The following is a 17,857-nucleotide window of genomic DNA, read 5'->3' as shown; positions in this document are numbered from 1 at the left end:
TGAAAAGGATGAAACCGAATGCAATACAAAGCTAGAATTGAAAAAACTGAAAAACCAGGAAGATCTCCCCCGATCCTTAAGCCAAAGATCCAGATCGGAAAGATCTAGATCTGGCCGAAGGATGGGGGAGGAGTAACACAGACTTGCTGAGGGATTTCTAGAGAGAAGGGAGACGTTCTCTCTCTAAAAGGTGTGAGTTTTTTTTACCCCGTAATGATATTGGTCATTAGTAGAATTGGAGGCTAAATGCAACAGCATCCGCAGATGAAATGGTTAGCCTCGGACGCGCGCTCAGATTGCTTCCTATGTTGGGCAGAAGATCCTCTTGGTAATGTGTAGTCTCGACATCATCCGATGACAACATATCCTTTTAACATCATAATCAAAAAAGAGAATGCAAATGGACTTCCAGTGAATTCAGATTAGCATAAACCATTTAGAGAAAAGTAGAATAATCAGACTAGGGTATTGTTAAACACTGAAGGAAGAAGAGAAACGAAATCTAATACGAATAATTACAACAGAAAATGCTGTCTACCAGGGGCACGGATCCACATTCATCCATTTGCAGTAGTGTCTCAATATTATCATATCAGAAACTGTTTACCCAGCTCTTCAAAGCGGGGAAAAGACAACCACCATCATTCTTGTCCGGTGTCTTAAAACTATGATAATCAGCAGCAACGATGCAAAATTGACCCTGTGAGGCTGCACACGAGAAAAATCTCATTAGTATCAAGAATTCATTTGACCAATACATTAATATTACTCAAGGGAGTCATGTTAAATCCACAAGGTATGACAAAAATCAGGAGCAACCTTTGAGCTTGTCTTAAATGATCTTATTTCGAATTTCCTCAAGTTTCTTCAGTATCTCCCCAGGAGTTCTGTCCAACTCGTCTGCAATTTTCCTCTGTAGATCCATAGGCAATGTTGGGTACTGCTCACAGAGATCCCCATCAATAACATCCTGCAAAATCAATCATTACAAATTAAAACTAGAACATATCTATGTAAAATAATACTCAGAGTCAAAGTAACTCTAGACACATCACAGCAATGTAGAAATAAACAGCTGAATTACCTTAACCGGGAAATAAGCTGATCTGTAAGCCATGTGGTCTCTTCCACACAATGGGGGATGTTCTTGCCTCATATACATCTCCAGGTGAGAAAAGAAGTCAACATCATCACGGGAGGTAAATGCAAGCAATGCACCCAAACTACCCATTACTGTCCCGTAAATGATGCACTCACCACCACCTGGAATGAGAGATGCCTTCTGCAAGCAGCTGACCACATCACCAACATGAAATTGCACTATCTCCTCTACTTTGTTCGGAGCGCCATTCAACTTCCCCTGCTCCCATTTTATCCTCCCACCTGTTGGATCTTCTTCTATCTCATCTGAAACATCCTGTGGTAACCTCACAAAATACACATTTCCAAACTTGTCCGCACCTGCCATAGTGTCAAAGTCTATATGGAATGATGCTGTAAGCCATCTTGGAACACAATCATCAGCAAATATATACAGCTGATTCTCATCCCGTCTATACTTGCAGTAGTGGAATGACTGAAAATAAATTAACACCACAGGAAATAGTAAGTAAACTACAGTTGGACAGAACAGTGAACAAGAAGAATAAGAAATGTACTTCAGACAGAACAAGTGCAAATAAAAGGCTAATATCCAGTACAAAAAAGGCCGGTATAGCAATACTAACAAACATCAGAGATTAAAGCTAATCTGGAGGCAACTCATTTGTCTATGATTCATCAAACAATTTGTATATTCGACACAGTACAACATCCAATTTCAATTTGTATGACTACTTGCAACAAAATTTTCAGCTATTCAACTTTTCCAGATGAATGTCTTACCTATAAATTTTTGGGCACCATATACGTGTTTAAGCCTATATTACTATAAGGTTGAACAATGGGAAATTTAGCTAACCAATATGCAAGAGAAATTATGACACAAAGGGTATACGGGGATTCTCACCAACATTTACCTAGAAACAAAATGTTGGAGGAAAGGAACTGCAACAGGGAGATGCATGCAAACAACAATGGATGAAATTCCATATCTGATAATTGAGAAAGAAGATTATCATACCTCTTGAATGTCACCTACGTAAATTCGATCACGGTACGTCTGAATGGATATGATATTGTTCGGAAACAGCTTATTCTCACATTTCCTAAGCAATCTTTTCTTCCCCAAATCATATAGTCTGAGCACTGATCCTATCCCTGCAAGTAACCTTCCTTGAAACTGACACAAAGCAAGAGGAACACCATCCACTTGTGTCTTGTGCAAAAGTTCAAGGGACTTTCCATCATCTAGAAATCGATATATGTGAATATATCCTGCAGTTATACTTTTCTTGGGCCAAAATTGAAGTCCCTTAGCGGTACCAACAGCCAAAAGCGTACCATACTCCTTGTCATGAAAATTCACTGTACATACACTGAATGCAGCCTCGTTATCAAGAAGCTCCATCAAACAGGTTGTAGTTGCTGTCTTTGGGTCAAGAACTCGAATGCAAGAAACCCACTTGTCAGACTCTGCCTTTGGATAGCCAAAGTGCTCATCAGAGAGGGGATCCTCCTCATTATCACCATTTTCCATCTGCTCAACATTACCATTTCTGTTTTCACCTAGTTCCGCAGCCTCAAAGCACTCCTTTTTCCCAGCTTCACGCTCTTCTGCTGTGAATGCTCCTTGATCACTTTCGATAATTACCAAAAGCTTTCGTTTCACTTGAACCACAAACTTTCTAGGGGTGTACCTCAGAGGAATCACAGTTTCATTAAATGTTTCTCCCAGTCTTTCAATGGTAAAAACTCTCAAAGCACTGCCAGCAACAGCAACTACACCTTCCGCACATTGATCGGATGAAAATGAGGCCGCATATTCAAGAGTCTCATATGATAGCGGTGTTAACAGGAAATGTCCTTGATGAATATAACCAAGCCAGGGGCGACTTGACAAACAAAGCATGGCATGCTTGCCTCTTATATTAATAGAAAATAGCTTTGGAGCTCTTAGTCCTAAGAATCGAGAACGAGAATCAGAAAGCTGACCTGTCACCATATCCACCACTGTTCTAAACAAAATCCCCGTTTGTAAACCGGCATTAAGGAAAAGGTTGGCAGGATGATCAGCACCATCCTCACCACCAACTGATGCCTGAACCTCAAGAAACAGAAGAGATTCTGGAATTGAAGAAACACTTTGGACACTCAGAATCTGCATACAGTCATCGGGATCCAATGACAATATACGAATTGTGTTGTCATATGAGCCAACTGCAAGGAAACGAGATCTCTGTCTCCCTTCAGGTACTGGGGCAATGTCCAGACAAGCTATATCACCAGACATTTCATGCTTCTCGACCTCTATCAATTGACCGGTCATATCAACCTCAAAGTATATAAGTTCTCCTCCACTCAGAGCAATTACTACCTGAAGTCTATTAGAGCCAACCTTAACAATATTTCTCTTTCCAGGAGTTTTCCATTCATTGATACGTCCGTCTTCCCTGATGTGCCTAATGCCATTTGGATGAACTTGCATGAGAGAATCATCACCTATCAAAGACACTGCAAGTGATGGGGTAGTATCAAGAAACCCACTGTCATTAACTTCCTCGACTGTCTCACCAATTGAAAGCACAAGAGTAGCATTTGCGAATGACACCACAATGTATGCATCAAACTCATCACTCACACTCTTTTTCACTGTCCAGACTGCACTTGGCACACCAGGAAGCTCCGACACAGCCATCTCACTGATAGCCAAACCAGGTCTTAGTATCCTGAGAGATGAACGAGGACCCCGCCCACAAAGTGTATATATTTGAGATGTTTCTTCTTCAAAGAGATTAGAGACCTTCATATCCATTATCGGCATCAAGCTCTCAACCTGATCAATCCTAACAAGGTTCTTCAGTTTTCTAGGCTGGAAATACACAGGCTGGAAACCCTCTTCCGTCTCCATCAAAGAAGCCGAGGAAGACTCCACATCAGGATCTTCACCTATTGCCTGGAATTGGTACAAAGAGTGGTTCCCAAACTCTGAAGCAGCAAACAAAAATCCTGATTTTAACACACAGATTGAAGTTGTGACTGGAATTGTATCAAAGTATTTGATCTTCAATTCCGAGACAATATCATTGTTATGCTCCAAAGTGACCTTGAATATGTCTCCATACTCAGTCTGCAAAAGAAAGAAGAACATGGACTTCTGCTTGTGAGTAGCTGCTGAGACTATAAGAACCCCACGTTCAGCAGGCAAATCCACACGCCTAGGAATCACAGCCCTAACATCGGCTTGTCCCTGGTTCTTATAAATCACAAAGTTTTCCGCACATACCAGCACACCACTCGGCCCGTCCCCACCTCCAGGAACAGTAACCAGCAAATTGGCACCATTATCAACCTGGTCCGACCACTTTCTGGAGACATGGTTAAGCCCCAAATCTAGCTCATAGAAAGTCAAATGCTTCTGGGCCTCCCGCTGGGCATTCCCGCTGGAATCCTGATCCACCTCCGAATAATCCAACTCAATGGCAGCAAATATAGGATTATCAAACCCACAGTCCACACCACAAATGGAGTACACAATAGTATGGGACTTATGAGCTTCCAGCGGCGACGATATGGTCAACCTAGCAGCGGTATCTCTATTCAAAACATAAACTAATTTCTGTTTCTCACAGGCTCCAACCATAACAGCCCTCCCTTTCGGGTCAATAGCCAAGTACTGGCCCGGAACTATCCTTCTACACCCAGATTTCCCAAAAGTCTCTTGGTGGATCTTATCAAACACATTCTTCTCCTTGTTGTACTCTAGAATAACAATTCGGCCCGAATCGGAACCCACAACAATATAATCTTTCTGGGAGCCAGTGAGCCTAAACTGAGCTAAGGACCTAATGGCGCCGAAAATTTCAACGGAGAGAAGAGTCTGGATCTTACCGTTGTCGTCGGGGCGAATGAGTTCGAGCACTTTGCCTCTGGCGACCACGATTTCTTGGGTCTTTCCGCCGGAGAAGTTGCCATTGATGGCGCAGACTATGCCGGTCGCGCGCTGGAGAGTGAGGCTGTAGAGGTACATGGCATAGGCGATTTGAGAGAGAGCTAGGGTTTTGGAGATTGAAGCCCCCTTTTAGGGTTTTGGAAAGTTGAGTGAGACTGTGAGAGAGAGAAAGGACCTTCGAGATTTATAAAGAAGAAGCCGTTCAAATGTTACTGTTGGTCCTTGTTTTTAGACAAAATTATGCTTCGGTCCTCGGTTTACAAATTCAGCCCATTTTAGTCTCTGTGGACTATGGTAAAATTATAAAAAAGGAAGCTACATTTGCACTCCCTCCGTTGTAAACCACACTCCCACTCATTTTTATACTAATATTTTATACTAATATTTTATTTATAACATCTTCTCTGTTCTGATCATCTCATGAGCTATGTTGCATGGACACTTCTAAGGGCGGAGTGTTAGAGTGTCCGACACTTCCCGACATGCCGACACGACACGACACGACACTCCCCAACGCGGTGTTCGACATGCCACGTGGCGTGTCGGAAAATGTTGATTTTTCCAACACGTCCCGACATTTTGACCGACACGTCATGTCATCATCTGACACGTCACGTCAACAATTTCAATTAAAAAAAACAATAAACCCAAAAAAAAACTAATACACAGACCTCTAAAGACAAAAAAAAAAAAAAATAAATAATAATAATAAGAGTGTTGATATATGATATATCTCTTCTACCCAATATTTAAACTCTAATAGTCTGATCTAATTTGTAAACTGCAACTTAATCTCCATTTTCCACTCTTCTCGTTTTCCTTCATCTCCCTTTTTCACTTCAAATTAGTCACTGGGTTTTCTAATCTCCATTCAATTGCAGCGTCTCTTTGCCGATAACCGCATATGGTCTCGAGCTCATGTTTTTAGTACGTATTTTATGTATTAAAGTACATAAATATATTAATTATTTGCCGTGTCCAAACCGTGTCGGATCTTAGATTTTTTGGATTTGCCATGTCGGCGTGTCGTGCCGTGTCGTGTCGCCATGTCAGTGTCCGTGTCCGTGCAACATAGCTCATAAGCCTCCACACTACTTCTGGTGCGTAACATTCACTGTATTATTTTATAATATGATCCTCTCATAAGCCTTTACACTCTACTTCTCATGCATAGCCTATATTTCGTTATGTTTTCATCATGAGCAACAATCTAATTCTTCAAAAAGGAAATAAACCTAACATCTTCTTAAATGATAAGAATAAACATGGTTTTGTCAATGACCTCATCAAAACCCAAGAATAATCTTTATTTGTCCAAAGTATCATCTCAGTGCTAGATACTCGACAGTGGTGCAACAGATCACATAATCTCATCCCTAAGCATGCTAACTCATAGCAAATAAAATTCATACTGTATTTTATTGCCATTGAGTGGAGAAAAAACACACATATCTTCTACGGGATCAATACTATTAGATTCACATTATTATCTGGATAATGTGTTACGTATACAAAATGTCAAATTGGATCTCATGTTTATTAGTCGGCTCACAAGGTGATTGAATTGTTCACTGACTTTAATTTTCCTCAATGGTGTATTTTCCAAGATCTAGTTTCGAGGAAAAAGACAGGTTTGGGTAAGCACCGCAACAGTCTCTACTATTTGTTGGCATTAGCAGCGGAGAAAACCGACCATAAACCACTTCATTTGTGAGCCATTCTGCCAGCATGTCACCTCACAATGTCCTCTTCCAACCTGTAACAACATCGTCTCGACGTGTTTCGTCTTCTCCTTTTAAGTTATATTGCTAAACACTTTTTAAATATTTCTTTTGATTCTAATCATCCTTAGTGATGTTTGTTCGTTAGCAAAGCAGCTATAGAGTCGTATTTCTTTTGGTAAAAGCTCTATCTCATATGCTAAACATGTTGACCTCATTCATTATGATATTTGGGGTTCTTACAAACATTCTTATCTTTCTAGAGCTCATTATTATTTTCTCACTAATGTGGATGATTATTCTCGTTTCACTTGGGTTTTTATGATGCAACATAAATATGAAGCTCATTGATCAAACACGTCTTCGCTTTTACATCCACCCGATTCTCGTCCAAAAAACATTCCACATTGAAGTTTCTTTCTCTTTGAATATTTTAAAGATAACGAAGACATTTTCCACATTCTTGCATTTATACGTCCAAAACAAACGGGGTTGTAGAACAAAAGCATCGCCATATCCTCCAAGTCGCACGCGGTTATATATTTAAGTTATTCTTCTTCCAAATTTTTAGAGAGAATGTGTACTCACTGTCATTTATGTTAATAATCGTCTCCCAACTCAACTTCTCTCTTTTGAAACACCATTTGAACGTCTTTATTCGCGTCCTCCTCCTTTTCATCACCTTTTTGTTTTTGGTTGTTTAGTTGATGCTACAAATGTCCATGTCACTCAAAAATTTGCTCTTAGAGATGTCAAGTGCATCTTCATTGGTTATCTTGTTGGTCAAAAAGCATATAAATTATACGATCTCATTAGTCACAATTTTTTTAACAAATCGTGATGCTGTTTTTTATTGAAGATCTTTTTATATATATTTCTCCTCATATCGAGACCAACTCCAGCCGTTATGAATCTTCCCATTCTCTTCCTTAAGTTCCTTTGGCACACATAACAAGCCCAACTCACATAAATCAAACAATCCAGTCCAGTCAAAATCAAACTCAATCTCAGTCGTCATAACGAATTAATAATTTATTTTCTTAAGTTAGTTTTGGTGAAAGCCATGAAACATAAAACAATCGTGAGTGAAATATAATAAAATTGTTGTACAACGAAAGTCATGTGAGAAGTCCCACAAAATCAGATCATCTGATAGTTTTCTTATAGTAGGTCCCAAAAAGGGGCCCATGTGAGAAGTCTCACGAAAGCCTTACATTTGTGATAATCTTGCTAATAGCCACAACAATCTAGGGCACATTCCCAATAAGCAAAGTGTTGATGTAACGTGGGGGTATTAGGGTTTAGGGTTTCTTGCCCCTAATTTATACTTAAAAATCTTTTTTGAAGCCATGGGTCATGTAAGATAATTTGGGCTCACTCGATCATTCTAGCCCCTTCACATGATAAATACATGATGATGCTTTTCCTTCCTACCATTCCACTCATGGTACACTTGTTAGCTACAGTTCATTGTATTTTGCCACATAGGTGGATTAAGTCCCCCCAAGCAATTAATTGGTCTATCTGACTTTCGTTAATACATCCGCAGAATAGGGGTTTGTCCTTGCCCCTCTGAAAGTCTAAAATAACTCTCAGAATGTTGTACAGTATCCAACCCTCCATTTTGCTTTCCAAGTCAAATTTTTTTTGAAACATAGTACTCTTTCAATCAAACAAATATATTTATTATTTACTCTATAAGTTCTCCATGATGAAGGATAAAGTGTAGAGACAAAGAGATAGCAAGAGAATCATCATCTTATTCATTGATATGAGCCCTTTATATAGGGAATTACACAATACCAATATGGTAAGGATATGAATACATAGATCTAGTCAGACTACATATCTTATTGGCATAAGGCCAAGGCACACATAAAGAATATCTAGAAAGATACAGAATATCCTAGAACACTCCCCCTTGTGTCGCGCGCTGATATGCCGATGGTGCTGATCTGTTGCCTCGTCAAAAACCTCGTCAAGTCACAAAAACCTTGTGGGAGAAAAACTGAACCTTGATCGTAGGAGAAAAAGAGTACAACGCACCCTTCACATTTGATAGTGACATGTATGTATGTGCTAGACTCCCCCTGAAGTTTGCACCTCCCCTTGATCTTTACATCAATCATAGGGCTCTTCTTGATTTTTACTAATCACGGAAGTTTCAACAACTTAGCATGTCAATGCTTTTTAACATGTCTTCAAATGTGGCATTTGGCAATGATTAACTAAATCATGCCGTATTGTCCTCAAATGATTTTTTACACTTAGATCTTGATGAGGAGAAGGCCGCTTGTGAACTCAAAACATAAGTTCATGCAGGAAATCAGATTTCCGCGCAGCATGACCTTCAGTTACTAGAACAGTCGTAACTTCCTCTAGGAAATACATATAAACGAACAGTAAACGGTTTTGGAAACTAGACTCATTTAGTTTTCCAACAGTATATTACACACATTCTGGTTCGTCAGGAGCTATTCACAAAGTCCCGTCAAAGTTGACTATTTTGCCAAAATCAGATTCTCGGACAAATTCGTCCTACTTTACGAAAATGGCTATAACTCACTCAATATGATAGGTATGATCAAATGGTTGGTGTTCCTCGAAAGTAGACACATAGACCTTTCCAATGGTATCAATTTCACCATTTTCCAGTGAGTGAGATTTCCTGTAGGTCCCGTGGAAGTTGACTTACGAAACTTGGCATATTCTAATTTCGCTATTGATGTGTCTTTCTTATGTAGGGATAGAATAAGCCTCAACCTTTCATACCATTAAGTATTGAAAAAGGAGTTACTGCCATTACATTGGCGTTGCGTGGGCGCATAGCTACACTTAGCTTTACAACTTTTCATAGCGAATGAGATGTCAAGTCTTTCGTATTGTGTTGAGTACATTGATGCGTCTTATTGTACTTAGATGAGAACTCCATCTCTTAACACATATTTGTCATCTTGCTTTAGATAAAACAACGGATCTCTCTTTAGAGCAAAGACCTTGACTAATCATGGGAGTATATGTAGGCCTCACTCTCGTTAGAGTGTCTAAGTCGATTGATGGAAAATCATCATCAATATAGTCATCGAGTGCCTTATCGAGACCGTGTCTTCCCAAGATCTTTTTCTTCGGATGTTGATACATATTGGCATCTCTTGATCCATCAAGAATCCATGTAAATCCGGAATGAACACGCAAAGGCATAATTCACCATATCCCTTCCAAATCAAGTAGAGTCCATGTGCGTTCCAATACCTTTAGCAAACGCATGCTCCTGTGGTCTGGAACCACTTGATTCGGGTGAATGAAGTCTATTCAAGACCTTCATGCATATCTCTGATCCCGTAGAGATGTTATTATGACCACATTCATAGGCTGAATATTCAGTTATTCGGAAACTACCAAACTGACAAAGTAGTGGAGTTCAATGACATCCATTACGAGAGCATATCTCATCGTAGTCGATCCTAGTGCGTGTTAGTGAAAGACCTTGCGTCATAAGGTGAGTCTAAACTCTTGTTCTCACTACGCTATCTAACAAAGACATAGTTGATAGGGTTTAGCTTGCGGTGTCGGCATCACCTGCCCAGGGACCTATCTCTTTGTTAATACTAGATCACATCTTTCCATTAGGCCAATCAACTAAGTTGATATTCATCAACGAAGGGTGGTTCGATAGTAGACTCATTATCTCACGTCCTCATGTACACTAGTGTAATACTTGTAGAGATCTCTATATGGATTGGATTTGACATTGAGGCGTCCCCTAACGATAATCACAATTCATACTTCATGAGACGGATTTGAGTATCACTGATCAATGGATTAGGTTGTGCCAAACTCGCTTTCTTCTTAGTGCGAGAAAGTATCAAACCTAAGGGCCTCCTTGCTTTTAGGGAGCCACACGGCCTTGTGACACCAATTTTGCCACTATAAGGCGTCACTATATCACCATCCATGGTGATGGCGTCAAGACCAACTCATTTTGGTCGCGCCATGTCCTCTTGATAAGACATCAATCTTTGCAGACATATTTGCAGCATGTGATCTCGTCACTTTAACACTTATATTCTCACATTTCCTAAGCAATTCACGACAATTCACGTCGTTCCACTTAAACACTTATGTTCTTATCTCCCCCTAACGGCGGGAATATTGTCTCATCAAAGTGACAATCCGCAATTTAGCGGTGAATGAGATAGCTTGACAAGGTTTCTACATATGCGGATTATAGGTGGAGGTTCATATCCAACCTAAATACTTCTTCATCTCAAATGACCCATCATTGTACGCAAGTGACAATGTGATTTGACACCTAGAAATAACATCTAGCCGAGCTTAAGGATTGGAGATCCGTTTCAATCTTGTTTGAGCTTAAGGATTGCAATCCTGGTACACAGTCACGAGCTGTAGTACAAAAATATTCAATGATGGTGGGTCGTAGATGAATAGTAAAGCTGCATGCAAATATTGCATAGCCCAAGACGCAATAGAAAGATTGGTGCGCATCAATAATGTTCGAGCGACAAGCTAAAGTTGCTTGGTCGTACCCTCGGTGAGACCGTATTACGTGTGAACATGGGGTACTGGACACTTCAACTTACATCCTGATAAACTTCTTTAAAAAATGAGTAGTGAGCCCGTAGAAGTATAAGCAGCATAAGCAGCATAAGCAGTAAATAATAGTGTAACACGTGACCAGTGTGTTAACACTTCAACCAACACCATAAAACATAAAAAGGTGTCCGCAAGTTGGTTGTATCTATCTACATAGTTTGATGTAAGAATAGAATGTTCACTTTTATGTTATTTAGCGTAGGAGGGTCTCACTCCTAATTTAGCTAAAGAATAGGCTTTCAAAACGAGCAATGAGCATTGCAAGGGGCCAATGCGACATCGAGGGAAGGCCGGTGCACCTAAATTTCTTGAGGAATTGACCGGACGACCTCCAGGAAGTTGGAGTCGTGTTCGGGTGATGTCAATGTCCCCCGGGTCACCACCATGCTTCATGGTGATGCTAGATCTCGAATGTCTTCGTTTTGAGTGGAAGAATGGATGTCCATGAGAATTTCTCAAAATTTGGACCATTTTATCTCTTTCAGGTTGACCAATTTGGTCAAACCAAAGCCTATATGAGTCAGTGTCCCAAATATCATGTTTGGCGACAACATGAGATTCGATATTCGAATCATAGTGATATACAGTCCACTAGATTGACTCATGAATTTCTCCAAGATGCACTTCAATCCGCATTCATGAGAAGGTATACACAAAAGAATTATTGTTCATTCTCACAATGTATTTTCAAATGAAAACTATTAGCAGGAATGTCTTTAAAGCTCAACATGGTTCCGTTGCCTCTCAATACCTAGGACATCTGTGACATTGATCATGGTGCCATGAGGCATCAAGATTCAAGCTAAACCGCGTCCCTGAATGACCGGTATGATTCAATCATTGTAGTCACAGAAGATTTACAAAGCACAAAATCCAAAGATAGTTGCCGGTTCCTTAGAATGTTGTGGATAGTTCAACTATCTACGAGGCACTCAATGTTTCTATAAGACAGATCTACAAAAATGGAGTAGATAAGAGAGTAAATAGTTCCACTTGAACCATTTAGAAGGATTGAAAGAAGCTACGAAAAGCTGCAATCCCGAGAGTTTATAAAAATTTCCGCGCAGAATGACCTTTGCACACTAAAACAGCCATAACTTCTTCGTTAAAATAGATATGGACGAACCGCGAAAATTTATTAAAACTAAACTCGTAGAGCTTTCCAATGATGTAAAGCTCACTGTCTGGTTCGTCCGGAGCTGTTCACAAAGCTCAAACGAAGTTGACTGTCCAGAAGGGACAGATTGTTGTTTTTCACAGAATTGGCTTGTGCGAAGCTGTGAAGCTTGCAGGAGGCTTGTAGACTTTTGCCTTAGCCAAAAGTGACGTGTGTATGATCAAAACCAAGTCTTTTTGGTCATTCTAAGGTCGTAAACTTCATGACTAGTTAGCAAAAGCTCCCTGACATGAACATAAACTAACTCAGAGGATCTAGAGGATTCGATCATGATGATAATTTTCTGGTTTTGATAAGTCTTCAACGTCTTTTGCAAGACGACAATTGGTTTAATAGCATAAGGGGATCCAAAATCAAAAGCTTTCGGTAACTCCAAGTCAGTATGACCAGGCATGTCCGTGGAGGGTCGGTAGTGCGAGGCACACTTGAAACCACTATCTCCTTAATTTCAGACAATTCTAAGACATCACACTGAGCTTGGATGAGCCTAGTTGAACAATTGATGATGGAAAATCCGCTAAAGGGTAGAAGACTTAACCGGAAACACGTTAGCGATCCTTTATTGAGGATCAAAAGCTTTCGGTAACTCCAAGTCAGTATGACCAGGCATGTCCGTGGAGGGTCGGTAGTACGAGGCATACTTGAAACCACTATCTCCTTAATTTCGGACAATTCTAAGACATCACACTGAGCTTGGATGTGCCTAGTTGAACAATTAATGATGGAAAATCCGCTAAAGGGTAGAAGACTTAACCGAAAACACGTTAGCGATCCTTTATTGAGGATGCAAGGCCGTGCGTCATCTTCATTTGGAAGAGACCAAAACGGCACAATCTAACCATATAGATTGTAAATATGCCATGCTTCTAAGGACGATGTAAAAATGTACATCTTGTTTGTAAATCAATACGAACCATAAGAGGAGAACAGTTTCATAACTTCGAAAAAATTCTCAAAGCATTCATTATTGCTAATGTGAGTACATCGAGGTCTCAAATAGACGAAGAACGTCGATACAACGCCTTAATTAGTACATATAGCTTGGAACAAAAATCAATGTCTAGCCAATGACGTCAAAGTCATGGGTAGCCAGAGCAGGATCCGAATCTTTGAAATTTGTGATCATGAGGATGACGTTCTTGTCCTCATATTGATTTTCTGTACCTTTTTGTATGCATTCACAATTTGAAGGAGCTGGACAATCTTGAACCAGTGATCCGAAGATCCACAACGGTTGCATTGTCATGAGCTGACATGAGTAGTTTTGACAAAACGGTGTCTGGACCGATAGTGTCGCTATTAGAGCCGACGACACCTCCTCCTCTTTTCTAGACATCGGCACGACGTTTTCTGCCGTTGCCATAACCCATATTGTTGTCCCCACATTAGGGGATAATCCCAAATAAGTTTATCACATTAGCGTATATACAATTCCCGTTTGTATGATCAAAATCAAGTCTCGTTGGTAATTCCAAACCAATTTGGAGGACCTAGAGAACTTGATGATGATCGAATCCGCTAAAGATTATGGATCATGATGCCACAAAAGATCATCGACAATATGTAGTCAATTAAGGTGGTAAGTAATCCACTTGACTAATAACTCAACAAGTAGAGTTATATGAACGTTTCGAGAAACGCTCCATGAGTGCATTCCATAGTACATTGTGGTCATTACTTTTTTCACAGATTGCCATTGAAGGCTTTTGTCGATGTAGCGCTTCAAAGACTTTGAGCGCATGAGATGTGAAATCTCGGCATCTAGGCTTGTTAGCCTGGGGGTCAAAACATGTGGTTTAATCCTTTCCAATGAAAGGTTCCACAGATACCAAGCGAAGATTCGCCTTAGACATTGAGTACGTCAAAACTCAAAGAAGCAGAATGTTACATTGCTCTTGCATACAAAACCAAGCTGTTATGAGACTCGATAGAGGTCACAAACAATATTTTTAATGGTTTGTCCTTCGGATTGATCATACACAATCCGGAAAAAAAGCCGGGAATTGATCAAACACAATTCGGAAAAGGCCTCGGATTGATCAAACACAATCCGGTGATAGGTCAGGGTTGATCATACACAACCCGGACAAGGAAACAAGAGTGATCCAACACACTCTTGACCCGCGAATAAAATTCCGGGATTTTTGGTACCTGCAAATACACCGACCCAAGCATAGAATGAAGTAGAAAAAGGGGAGAAAACATTTTATCTCCCCCGAGGTTATTGAACTTGGAAGAGTTCTAGGGTTGTAAAATAAACATACCTTAAACACTTGGATGCTTGATCGGATGAAAAGAAAGCAGCGGAGCGGACAACTGGGAAGCGACGATGGCAGTGGCGGCGGCGGCCGAGGCAGGGCCGAGAACCTCCGGTTTTGGTTTTTAAGGTTTGGAAAAAAAATGGTATGCTGTTGGCTCTAGGGTTAGAACAAAGTGCATGATAACGTGATGAAGGATAAAGTGTAGAGACAAAGAGATAGCAAGAAAATCATCATCTTATTCATTGATATGAGCCCTTTATATAGGGAATTACACAATACCAATATGGTAAGGATATGAATACATAGATCTAGTCAAACTACATATCCTATTGGCATAAGGCCAAGGCACACATAAAGAATATCTAGAAAGATACAGAATATCCTAGAACACTCCACTAGTAAATAGGAGTCACATGTAAACCCTCATGCGAGGTGGTGCAGATCAAAATCTATCATTATTTCTCAATTTTCCATCACGGTTGATCTGAATGAACTCAAAGAGGACACCTAGATTGACTTGACCCTAATAACAAAACTAAAACGAAATAGAGAGAGAGAGAGAATGTTAGAAACAATGATAGGTTTCCAATGGTAAAACAAACTTCATTAATAAAACCACCTAATATATACCCATACTGGGTTACTATTACAACAACCAAAGGGAAGTAACCTTAGAAGCCCAACAAATAAGCCCAAATACACTAATCCAGATAGTAAACCCTCGAAAGAGAGTGTTGACTACAACCAACTTGTCGTAGCCGACACAGGTCAGACCACCGCGAACGGAGGCCGTCGAATTTGCAACCATCTAAAGAAGCCACATAGATCACCAGTAGAACAAATTCCCATAGATCCAATCTCATGACCCCTGAAAGATTGTTCTTGACAAGACTCGTCCCGAATTTCACCCTGAAATCCGAGAAGACCTTGTGGGGACCATCTCTAAAGGAAATTTTACCGAAAGTTCGGCATAACTTCCCCTAAAAGTGGACAATCCTGACCTGCAAGAAACAATAATCACTACAAACCAACATATCATACAAACCCCTGGAGCATACTGCTCTCTAATGCCACAACCGCCCACCCACTAAACATATAACAGGGGTCTCAATTATCATATTTACATCCCATATATTCATAAATAAGTCACAATCCGCACTTGATATTATCGAATTAGACTTGATAAATCATCACAATCACTCTGCAATTAAACTGTCGTATATTCCAACAACTTACTCACAATCCACCCATATATATATATATATATATATATATATATATATATATATTTCAAAATAACCAGTAAAGCCAAAAGAACACTACAAGCCCATAAATCATAACTCTCCAAATAGAAATCCAACCATCACCCAAACAATAATCATCTCCATATCACTATTCAAAGCATCACAAGTTCATAAATCAAATATCACCATGCAATAACCATGTCGATATTACCACTCTAGCATCACAAATCATTTATTACCACTCAATTTCCTAAACACAAGCTCAAACCAATGATCAATATAATTATCTCAAATCATTTTTGAAATTAAAGTCACATGCATATATACCAATCGAAATAACAGTAACAAATAAAGGTATTAATAATATTTCGAAATGAAATCGCATGCATTAATCTTTGAAAACAAAAATCCACTCACGCGAGGTCTCCTTGAAATCCTAACACAATAATAATACTTAGAACTAAACTCCAATTTAGGAAAAATTAATGCTTTAATATAAGAACCGAAAGCCTTCCCCTTAACCCACTACCCAAACTAGGGTTAAGCTAGTTAGGTTCACACTATACTTCAAACACAACCACACTTCGTCAACTCTAGCACTTTAGGACCCTGACTAAGGAAATCCAACGGTCGGATCTTCTCTAATTCCCTTCCGACAACACTGAAGTTGCAAAATCCCAAACCTATTCAACACTTCACCAAAATTCTCAAACATTATATCATTGAACTCCTCTCATCATACTCTATCTAACCAGCTAGAAAACAACCCAAAAGAGGCGGCGCTGCCGTCTGCTCCGCCGGTAGCCTACTCCGGCAACCTCCAATGCCTACCAAAATTTGGCACAACCTTCCTCTCAACATGCATAACAACTTCCCTAACTAGCACAAACACCAATTCCAAGCCTAGATAGGGTAATCGAACCAAAACATTAATTAGAACTCTAGAACGTCAACTCACCAATTCTCCTTACCTAGATCAAGAGTGAGTGAAACCTTTTGAGGTTTTGTTGTACGGGAGGAGAGCATCTAAACGAGACCAGCCGCGCCGTTTATGGTGGCCGAAAAAAGAAGTTCCGGCGACGATTCCGCCACTGTGCAACCGCACCTTCTCGGTGTGATTCTTCCCTCACGGCGGCGCAACCCGACTAGTCACCTACCTAGACGTGAAGAGGATGCTTCAAGCTTCAATTCGACACCTAGCTCACCCCCTATCTCGGCCGGACTGCGGCGAAGAAATTCCGGCAATGAGAGAGAGACTCGGGGAAGGAAGAAGAAGAAAGAAAGAGAGAAAAGAGAGTTTTGGGCCCTTTCCCTCAATTTTCCCAACCCAACTCCAAAAATACCCAACACCAACAACAAATCACCTTTTACCTTTTTACTATCTAAAATTTACCTTTTACCGCAATCAACAATTTCTCCAACATAAAAATATCTCCGAAATGAACGGCCCTCAAAACATCTCTAGGGTCCTTTGCAACTATAAATTCCTTAACGAAAATGGTAAAAACTCATGCTAACACCATGCAAGTAATTAGGGTAAAAATGTAAGAGTCTGGATGTGACAGTTCTTCCACAACCAAGCAACCATCAAGCAATAAGATGCTTGAGGAAATCAGGACCAAATAAAAGAAGAAAAGAGAAATGAGAGGTATGTAGAGTCAGTATCGCACGTGAAGAACATACCCGAATCAGCTAGCGAGAGATTGCTTCACACCTTGACCGGATAGAGGAGGTCGAGCTCTTCCATCGCAGTTAGCAGTTAGGCCATCAAAACCAAAAGAAAAGAAAAC

The 17,857-nt window shown here is 40.1% G+C and overlaps 1 protein-coding gene across 1 annotated transcript; it reads right to left on the bottom strand.

Moving 5' to 3' along the window:
- Positions 1 to 524: 524 nt before the first annotated feature.
- LOC101302870 (splicing factor 3B subunit 3-like) lies at positions 525 to 5,128 on the bottom strand. Its single transcript, XM_004288331.1, has 4 exons — positions 2,123 to 5,128; positions 1,085 to 1,576; positions 820 to 970; positions 525 to 708 (listed from the first exon to the last, which is right to left on the bottom strand). Exons 1-3 carry the CDS (start codon positions 5,126 to 5,128, stop codon positions 833 to 835), a joined length of 3,636 nt encoding a protein of 1,211 aa, XP_004288379.1. The 3' UTR covers positions 525 to 708; positions 820 to 832.
- Between the last annotated feature and the right edge of the window lie 12,729 nt (positions 5,129 to 17,857).

The sequence above is a fragment of the Fragaria vesca genome, linkage group LG1 (assembly GCF_000184155.1).
Source record: "Fragaria vesca subsp. vesca linkage group LG1, FraVesHawaii_1.0, whole genome shotgun sequence".
In the NCBI taxonomy this organism is placed as follows: Eukaryota; Viridiplantae; Streptophyta; class Magnoliopsida; order Rosales; family Rosaceae; genus Fragaria; species Fragaria vesca.
This window is presented reverse-complemented; position numbering and strand designations above follow the sequence as displayed.

Excerpts from the sequence above, each read along its gene's own strand:
- LOC101302870 (XM_004288331.1), bottom strand. The coding sequence starts at position 5,128 with ATGTACCTCTACAGCCTCACTCTCCAGCGCGCGACCGGCATAGTCTGC. Across the intron at positions 1,577-2,122 it reads ACGTAGGTGACATTCAAGAG|TCATTCCACTACTGCAAGTA; the intron begins GTATGATAATCT and ends ATTTATTTTCAG. Across the intron at positions 971-1,084 it reads CAGCTTATTTCCCGGTTAAG|GATGTTATTGATGGGGATCT; the intron begins GTAATTCAGCTG and ends TTGATTTTGCAG.